Source organism: Glandiceps talaboti, chromosome 9 (assembly GCF_964340395.1).
Source record: "Glandiceps talaboti chromosome 9, keGlaTala1.1, whole genome shotgun sequence".
In the NCBI taxonomy this organism is placed as follows: Eukaryota; Metazoa; Hemichordata; class Enteropneusta; family Spengelidae; genus Glandiceps; species Glandiceps talaboti.
This window is the reverse complement of record NC_135557.1, coordinates 3,604,933-3,616,084: the sequence shown is the minus strand read 5'-3', so window position 1 is coordinate 3,616,084 and position 11,152 is coordinate 3,604,933. Positions and strand designations below refer to the sequence as shown.

Sequence of the window (11,152 nt, the reverse complement as noted above, 5' to 3'; positions counted from 1 at the left end):
CTATGGCTCTGCCTGTACTGCCTTCATATCCATCATCAGCTCCAGAGCAGTTTCTCTCAGATCTTGATGTTTACAACTGCAAAACCTTTCCAAAACTTTAATAGGTAACTATATAAAGACAATACACATAATTTAGTTTATTAATATTTACAACTATAAAACTATTCAAATACTTCAGTAGATAACTGTACAATACACATAATTTAGTTTATTTATTTAATATAACAGACTTTACTTACAGTAACTTATAGAATATAACAGACTTTACCCACAGTAACTTATAGAATATAACAGACTTCACCCACAGTAACTTATAGAATATAACAGACTTTACTTACAGTAACTTATAGAATATAACAGACTTCACCCACAGTAAATTATAGAATATAACAGACTTTACCCACAGTAACTTATAGAATATAACAGACTTCACCCACAGTAACTTATAGAATATAACAGACTTTACCCACAGTAACTTATAGAATATAACAGACTTCACCCACAGTAACTTATAGAATATAACAGACTTTACTTACAGTAACTTATAGAATATAACAGACTTTACCCACAGTAACTTATAGAATATAACAGACTTTACCCACAGTAACTTATAGAATATAACAGACTTTACCCACAGTAACTTATAGAATATAAGACTTTACTTACAGTAACTTATAGAATATAACAGACTTTACTTACAGTAACTTATAGAATATAACAGACTTTACCCACAGTAACTTATAGAATATAACAGACTTTACTTACAGTAACTTATAGAATATAACAGACTTTACTTACAGTAACTTATAGAATATAACAGACTTTACTTACAGTAACTTATAGAATATAACAGACTTTACTTACAGTAACTTATAGAATATAACAGACTTTACTTACAGTAACTTATAGAATATAACAGACTTTACCCACAGTAACTTATAGAATATAACAGACTTCACCCACAGTAACTTATAGAATATAACAGACTTTACTTACAGTAACTTATAGAATATAACAGACTTCACCCACAGTAACTTATAGAATATAACAGACTTTACCCACAGTAACTTATAGAATATAACAGACTTCACCCACAGTAACTTATAGAATATAACAGACTTTACTTACAGTAACTTATAGAATATAACAGACTTCACCCACAGTAACTTATAGAATATAACAGACTTTACCCACAGTAAATTATAGAATATAACAGACTTTACTTACAGTAACTTATAGAATATAACAGACTTTACCCACAGTAAATTATAGAATATAACAGACTTTACTTACAGTAACTTATAGAATATAACAGACTTTACTTACAGTAACTTATAGAATATAACAGACTTTACCCACAGTAACTTATAGAATATAACAGACTTTACCCACAGTAACTTATAGAATATAACAGACTTTACTTACAGTAACTTATAGAATATAACAGACTTCACCCACAGTAACTTATAGAATATAACAGACTTCACCCACAGTAACTTATAGAATATAAGACTTCACCCACAGTAAATTATAGAATAACAGACTTTACTTACAGTAACTTATAGAATATAACAGACTTTACTTACAGTAACTTATAGAATATAACAGACTTTACCCACAGTAACTTATAGAATATAACAGACTTTACTTACAGTAACTTATAGAATATAACAGACTTTACTTACAGTAACTTATAGAATATAACAGACTTTACTTACAGTAACTTATAGAATATAACAGACTTTACTAACAGTAACTTATAGAATATAACAGACTTTACTTACAGTAACTTATAGAATATAACAGACTTCACCCACAGTAAATTATAGAATATAAGACTTCACCCACAGTAAATTATAGAATATAACAGACTTCACCCACAGTAAATTATAGAATATAACAGACTTTACCCACAGTAACTTATAGAATATAACAGACTTTACCCACAGTAAATTATAGAATATAACAGACTTTACTTACAGTAACTTATAGAATATAACAGACTTTACCCACAGTAAATTATAGAATATAACAGACTTTACTTACAGTAACTTATAGAATATAACAGACTTTACTTACAGTAACTTATAGAATATAACAGACTTTACCCACAGTAACTTATAGAATATAACAGACTTTACCCACAGTAACTTATAGAATATAACAGACTTTACTTACAGTAACTTATAGAATATAACAGACTTCACCCACAGTAACTTATAGAATATAACAGACTTCACCCACAGTAACTTATAGAATATAAGACTTCACCCACAGTAAATTATAGAATAACAGACTTTACTTACAGTAACTTATAGAATATAACAGACTTTACTTACAGTAACTTATAGAATATAACAGACTTTACCCACAGTAACTTATAGAATATAACAGACTTTACTTACAGTAACTTATAGAATATAACAGACTTTACTTACAGTAACTTATAGAATATAACAGACTTTACTTACAGTAACTTATAGAATATAAGACTTCACCCACAGTAACTTATAGAATATAACAGACTTTACTTACAGTAACTTATAGAATATAACAGACTTTACTTACAGTAACTTATAGAATATAACAGACTTTACTTACAGTAACTTATAGAATATAACAGACTTTACCCACAGTAACTTATAGAATATAACAGACTTTACTTACAGTAACTTATAGAATATAACAGACTTTACTTACAGTAACTTATAGAATATAACAGACTTTACTTACAGTAACTTATAGAATATAACAGACTTTACCCACAGTAACTTATAGAATATAACAGACTTTACTTACAGTAACTTATAGAATATAACAGACTTTACCCACAGTAACTTATAGAATATGACAGACTTTACCCACAGTAACTTATAGAATATAACAGACTTTACCCACAGTAACTTATAGAATATAACAGACTTTACTTACAGTAACTTATAGAATATAACAGACTTTACTTACAGTAAATTATAGAATATAACAGACTTTACCCACAGTAAATTATAGAATATAACAGACTTTACCCACAGTAACTTATAGAATATAACAGACTTTACCCACAGTAACTTATAGAATATAACAGACTTTACCCACAGTAAATTATAGAATATAACAGACTTTACTTACAGTAACTTATAGAATATAACAGACTTTACCCACAGTAACTTATAGAATATAACAGACTTTACCCACAGTAACTTATAGAATATAACAGACTTTACCCACAGTAACTTATAGAATATAACAGACTTTACCCACAGTAACTTATAGAATATAAGACTTCACCCACAGTAACTTATAGAATATAACAGACTTTACCCACAGTAAATTATAGAATATAACAGACTTTACTTACAGTAACTTATAGAATATAACAGACTTTACCCACAGTAACTTATAGAATATAACAGACTTTACCCACAGTAACTTATAGAATATAACAGACTTTACCCACAGTAACTTATAGAATATAACAGACTTTACTTACAGTAACTTATAGAATATAACAGACTTTACCCACAGTAACTTATAGAATATAACAGACTTTACTTACAGTAACTTATAGAATATAACAGACTTTACCCACAGTAACTTATAGAATATAACAGACTTTACCCACAGTAACTTATAGAATATAACAGACTTTACCCACAGTAACTTATAGAATATAACAGACTTTACTTACAGTAACTTATAGAATATAACAGACTTTACCCACAGTAACTTATAGAATATAACAGACTTTACCCACAGTAACTTATAGAATATAACAGACTTTACCCACAGTAACTTATAGAATATAACAGACTTTACTTACAGTAACTTATAGAATATAACAGACTTTACCCACAGTAACTTATAGAATATAACAGACTTTACCCACAGTAACTTATAGAATATAACAGACTTCACCCACAGTAACTTATAGAATATAACAGACTTCACCCACAGTAACTTATAGAATATAACAGACTTTACCCACAGTAAATTATAGAATATAACAGACTTTACTTACAGTAACTTATAGAATATAACAGACTTTACCCACAGTAAATTATAGAATATAACAGACTTTACTTACAGTAACTTATAGAATATAACAGACTTTACCCACAGTAACTTATAGAATATAACAGACTTTACCCACAGTAACTTATAGAATATAACAGACTTTACTTACAGTAACTTATAGAATATAACAGACTTTACTTACAGTAACTTATAGAATATAACAGACTTTACTTACAGTAACTTATAGAATATAACAGACTTTACCCACAGTAACTTATAGAATATAAGACTTCACCCACAGTAACTTATAGAATATAACAGACTTTACTTACAGTAACTTATAGAATATAACAGACTTTACCCACAGTAACTTATAGAATATAACAGACTTCACCCACAGTAACTTATAGAATATAACAGACTTCACCCACAGTAACTTATAGAATATAACAGACTTCACCCACAGTAACTTATAGAATATAACAGACTTCACTTACAGTAACTTATAGAATATAACAGACTTTACCCACAGTAACTTATAGAATATAACAGACTTCACCCACAGTAACTTATAGAATATAACAGACTTTACCCACAGTAACTTATAGAATATAACAGACTTTACCCACAGTAACTTATAGAATATGACAGACTTTACCCACAGTAACTTATAGAATATGACAGACTTTACTTACAGTAAATTATAGAATATAACAGACTTCACCCACAGTAACTTATAGAATATAACAGACTTTACTTACAGTAACTTATAGAATATAACAGACTTTACTTACAGTAACTTATAGAATATAACAGACTTTACTTACAGTAACTTATAGAATATAACAGACTTTACTAACAGTAACTTATAGAATATAACAGACTTTACTCACAGTAACTTATAGAATATAACAGACTTCACTCACAGTAACTTATAGAATATAACAGACTTTACTTACAGTAACTTATAGAATATAACAGACTTTACTTACAGTAACTTATAGAATATAACAGACTTTACCCACAGTAACTTATAGAATATAACAGACTTTACTTACAGTAACTTATAGAATATAACAGACTTTACTTACAGTAACTTATAGAATATAACAGACTTTACTAACAGTAACTTATAGAATATAACAGACTTTACTTACAGTAACTTATAGAATATAACAGACTTTACTTACAGTAACTTATAGAATATAACAGACTTTACTAACAGTAACTTATAGAATATAACAGACTTTACTTACAGTAACTTATAGAATATAACAGACTTTACTTACAGTAACTTATAGAATATAACAGACTTTACTAACAGTAACTTATAGAATATAACAGACTTTACTTACAGTAACTTATAGAATATAACAGACTTTACTTACAGTAACTTATAGAATATAACAGACTTTACCCACAGTAACTTATAGAATATAAGACTTCACCCACAGTAACTTATAGAATATAACAGACTTTACCCACAGTAACTTATAGAATATAAGACTTCACCCACAGTAACTTATAGAATATAACAGACTTTACTTACAGTAACTTATAGAATATAACAGACTTTACCCACAGTAACTTATAGAATATAAGACTTCACCCACAGTAACTTATAGAATATAACAGACTTTACTTACAGTAACTTATAGAATATAACAGACTTTACTCACAGTAACTTATAGAATATAACAGACTTCACCCACAGTAACTTATAGAATATAACAGACTTTACTTACAGTAACTTATAGAATATAACAGACTTTACCCACAGTAACTTATAGAATATAACAGACTTTACTTACAGTAACTTATAGAATATAACAGACTTTACTCACAGTAACTTATAGAATATAACAGACTTTACTTACAGTAAATTATAGAATATAACAGACTTTACTTACAGTAACTTATAGAATATAACAGACTTTACTTACAGTAACTTATAGAATATAACAGACTTCACTTACAGTAACTTATAGAATATAACAGACTTCACCCACAGTAACTTATAGAATATAACAGACTTCACCCACAGTAACTTATAGAATATAACAGACTTTACTTACAGTAACTTATAGAATATAACAGACTTTACTTACAGTAACTTATAGAATATAACAGACTTTACTTACAGTAACTTATAGAATATAACAGACTTTACTTACAGTAACTTATAGAATATAACAGACTTTACTTACAGTAACTTATAGAATATAACAGACTTTACTTACAGTAACTTATAGAATATAACAGACTTTACTTACAGTAACTTATAGAATATAAGACTTCACCCACAGTAACTTATAGAATATAACAGACTTTACTTACAGTAACTTATAGAATATAACAGACTTTACTTACAGTAACTTATAGAATATAACAGACTTTACTTACAGTAACTTATAGAATATAACAGACTTTACTTACAGTAACTTATAGAATATAAGACTTCACCCACAGTAACTTATAGAATATAACAGACTTTACTTACAGTAACTTATAGAATATAACAGACTTTACTTACAGTAACTTATAGAATATAACAGACTTTACTTACAGTAAATTATAGAATATAACAGACTTTACTCACCTCTTCATTTATTTGATGGATCAACTTTATATTATCTGATGCTATTGTTAAAGACTGCATTAATTTCAGAGTGTGGATCTGATTGTCTGTTTCCTTTTCCTCTGTTATCATAGTTAAGGATAAAATACACATTGTTAACTACATCATACATGCTATCAGAGTAGTACAAGACAGTGTTAAATTCAATTATTCTAAATCAGAATTTTTCCCTGGTACATCTATCAAATAACATCACGCAACCCTCTATCAATTTTCAAAATACTTAAAATGTATGTCATGTCCTAGATTGTTGGGGTTGTTGCTAAAGTCTAAAAAAATAAAATGTTTGGTTCTGGTTACCCGACCCCCACCTAGTTTTTCATTGCCAACCCTAAAAAAAATTGTGAAAATTGTGAAGTCTCGCCAGAAATAGTGGATGCGGAAACTGACATCAACTTAAAAATACAATATAAAACTGTTCATTCAATCTGTAATGGCTGTACATCTGATGAAAATAAACCAATAACACAGAGACCATATGAAAAAACAACAGAAAACATAACTACCTGAACTAGACACATGAAAAAAAATATAATAAAATAAAGTAAAAAATCTAACTACCTCACCTATTCTAAAATTGAGCTTAATCGGAACCACACAATTTTTTTAGGAGGCCTTAACTAAAACAAGATTACACATACAAGCTGTCTCTTGTTGGAATCAGATAATAGTCTATTGTCTATAGATTTATATTGAAAATGAAATTCACTTGTTAACAGCCATGCAAGTAATGGTATAATACCTTTAGTATTGACAATGTAACTCACCTGTTAACAGCCATGCAAGTAATGGTATAATACCTTTAGTATTGACAATGTAACTCACCTGTTAACAGCCATGCAAGTAATGGTATAATACCTTTAGTATTGACAATGTAACTCACCTGTTAACAGCCATGCAAGTAATGGTATAATACCTTCAATATTTATGATAAAATCGAGACCCTTCTGATTAATACTAATGTTATACAGACACATCAGGATTAAACTGTCAAAGAAGAAACACAAGAGAAATGTACGAGTAGTTGACTTTTATGATTATTTTTTATCAACAAGAGGTATAAATGCCACAATGTAATGTAAATATTTGTTATTTTTATCTTACAGGAATGTACAAAATTTTTAGTATAGCCTATTAAATAGTAATTATAAATGGAAAACTATTGGCGGGCACGAAGTGGCCATGGAGGTGGGTGTGGGAGGGGGGTGTGGGAGGTGCACGGATTCCTCCCTCCCATCGTGTTCGACTTCTTCACTTTGAAAACCCTAAACTAGGCCTCTCCCTGACACTATTATGACACAATTATACAATTGTTGATGTCACCCAATATTATTGAGGTAAGAACAATTGTCAGTGAGTAATTTGATAGCAACCGAAAACACTCAAATATTTTACCATAAATTCTAAAGATTTCGTAGATTTCAATTTCAATAAATACATCCATTTTCACAGCCAGAAATTTATCGCTGACTGGTTGTTTAAACTGCCATGCTTCGGCCTATTTTCTACATCACTACTGTTATACGGATATTGTCCTTACTGTTCAAAGTTTACAAGACTGCATCACTACTGTTATACGGATATTGTCCTTACTGTTCAAAGTTTACAGGACTACATCACTACTGTTATATGGATATTGTCCTTACTGTTCAAAGTTTACAGGACTACATCACTACTGTTATATGGATATTGTCCTTACTGTTCAAAGTTTACAGGACTACATCACTACTGTTATACGGATATTGTCCTTACTGTTCAAAGTTTACAAGACTACATCACTACTGTTATACGGATATTGTCCTTACTGTTCAAAGTTTACAGGACTACATCACTACTGTTATATGGATATTGTCCTTACTGTTCAAAGTTTACAGGACTACATCACTACTGTTATATGGATATTGTCCTTACTGTTCAAAGTTTACAGGACTACATCACTATTGTTATATGGATATTGTCCTTATTGTTCAAAGTTTACAGGACTACATCACTACTGTTATATGGATATTGTCCTTACTGTTCAAAGTTTACAGGACTACATCACTACTGTTATATGGATATTGTCCTTACTGTTCAAAGTTTACAGGACTACATCACTACTGTTATATGGATATTGTCCTTACTGTTCAAAGTTTACAGGACTACATCACTACTGTTATATGGATATTGTCCTTACTGTTCAAAGTTTACAGGACTACATCACTACTGTTATACGGATATTGTCCTTACTGTTCAAAGTTTACAGGACTACATCACTACTGTTATATGGATATTGTCCTTACTGTTCAAAGTTTACAGGACTACATCACTACTGTTATACGGATATTGTCCTTACTGTTCAAAGTTTACAGGACTACATCACTACTGTTATATGGATATTGTCCTTACTGTTCAAAGTTTACAGGACTACATCACTACTGTTATATGGATATTGTCCTTACTGTTCAAAGTTTACAGGACTACATCACTACTGTTATACGGATATTGTCCTTACTGTTCAAAGTTTACAGGACTACATCACTACTGTTATACGGATATTGTCCTTACTGTTCAAAGTTTACAGGACTACATCACTACTGTTATACGGATATTGTCCTTACTGTTCAAAGTTTACAGGACTACATCACTACTGTTATACGGATATTGTCCTTACTGTTCAAAGTTTACAGGACTACATCACTACTGTTATATGGATATTGTCCTTACTGTTCAAAGTTTACAAGACTACATCACTACTGTTATACGGATACTGTCCTTACTGTTCAAAGTTTACAGGACTACATCACTACTGTTATATGGATATTGTCCTTACTGTTCAAAGTTTACAGGACTACATCACTACTGTTATATGGATATTGTCCTTACTGTTCAAAGTTTACATGACTACATCACTACTGTTATATGGATATTGTCCTTACTGTTCAAAGTTTACATGACTACATCACTACTGTTATATGGATATTGTCCTTACTGTTCAAAGTTTACATGACTACATCACTACTGTTATATGGATATTGTCCTTACTGTTCAAAGTTTACATGACTACATCACTACTGTTATATGGATATTGTCCTTACTGTTCAAAGTTTACAGGACTACATCACTACTGTTATATGGATATTGTCCTTACTGTTCAAAGTTTACAGGACTATATCACTACTGTTATATGGATATTGTCCTTACTGTTCAAAGTTTACAGGACTACATCACTACTGTTATATGGATATTGTCCTTACTGTTCAAAGTTTACAGGACTACATCACTACTGTTATATGGATATTGTCCTTACTGTTCAAAGTTTACAAGACTACATCACTACTGTTATATGGATATTGTCCTTATTGTTCAAAGTTTACAAGACTACATCACTACTGTTATATGGATATTGTCCTTATTGTTCAAAGTTTACAAGACTACATCACTACTGTTATATGGATATTGTCCTTACTGTTCAAAGTTTACAAGACTACATCACTACTGTTATACGGATACTGTCCTTACTGTTCAAAGTTTACAGGACTACATCACTACTGTTATATGGATATTGTCCTTATTGTTCAAAGTTTACAAGACTACATCACTACTGTTATACGGATACTGTCCTTACTGTTCAAAGTTTACAGGACTACATCACTACTGTTATACGGATATTGTCCTTACTGTTCAAAGTTTACATGACTACATCACTACTGTTATACGGATACTGTCCTTACTGTTCAAAGTTTACAGGACTACATCACTACTGTTATACGGATATTGTCCTTACTGTTCAAAGTTTACATGACTACATCACTACTGTTATATGGATATTGTCCTTACTGTTCAAAGTTTACAGGACTACATCACTACTGTTATACGGATATTGTCCTTACTGTTCAAAGTTTACAGGACTACATCACTACTGTTATATGGATATTGTCCTTACTGTTCAAAGTTTACAGGACTACATCACTACTGTTATACGGATATTGTCCTTACTGTTCAAAGTTTACAGGACTACATCACTACTGTTATACGGATATTGTCCTTACTGTTCAAAGTTTACAGGACTACATCACTACTGTTATACGGATATTGTCCTTACTGTTCAAAGTTTACAGGACTACATCACTACTGTTATACGGATATTGTCCTTACTGTTCAAAGTTTACAGGACTACATCACTACTGTTATACGGATATTGTCCTTATTGTTCAAAGTTTACAAGACTACATCACTACTGTTATATGGATATTGTCCTTACTGTTCAAAGTTTACATGACTATATCACTACTGTTATATGGATATTGTCCTTACTGTTCAAAGTTTACAGGACTACATCACTACTGTTATATGGATATTGTCCTTACTATTCAAAGTTTACAGGACTACATCACTACTGTTATATGGATATTGTCCTTACTGTTCAAAGTTTACAGGACTACATCACTACTGTTATATGGATATTGTCCTTACTGTTCAAAGTTTACAGGACTACATCACTACTGTTATATGGATATT

At 30.1% G+C, this 11,152-nt stretch overlaps 1 protein-coding gene across 1 annotated transcript in view; it reads right to left on the bottom strand.

The window, feature by feature from the left end:
• The window catches only part of LOC144440440 (heat shock factor 2-binding protein-like), a 36,640-nt gene continuing 25,488 nt past the window's right edge, over positions 1–11,152 (bottom strand). Inside the window, exons 8-10 of the mRNA XM_078129810.1 lie at positions 7,536–7,639; positions 6,614–6,714; positions 1–108 (exon numbers count right to left, since the gene is read on the bottom strand). Coding sequence (XP_077985936.1) covers positions 1–108; positions 6,614–6,714; positions 7,536–7,639 — 313 coding nt within the window. The remainder of the gene's footprint in view (positions 109–6,613; positions 6,715–7,535; positions 7,640–11,152) is intronic.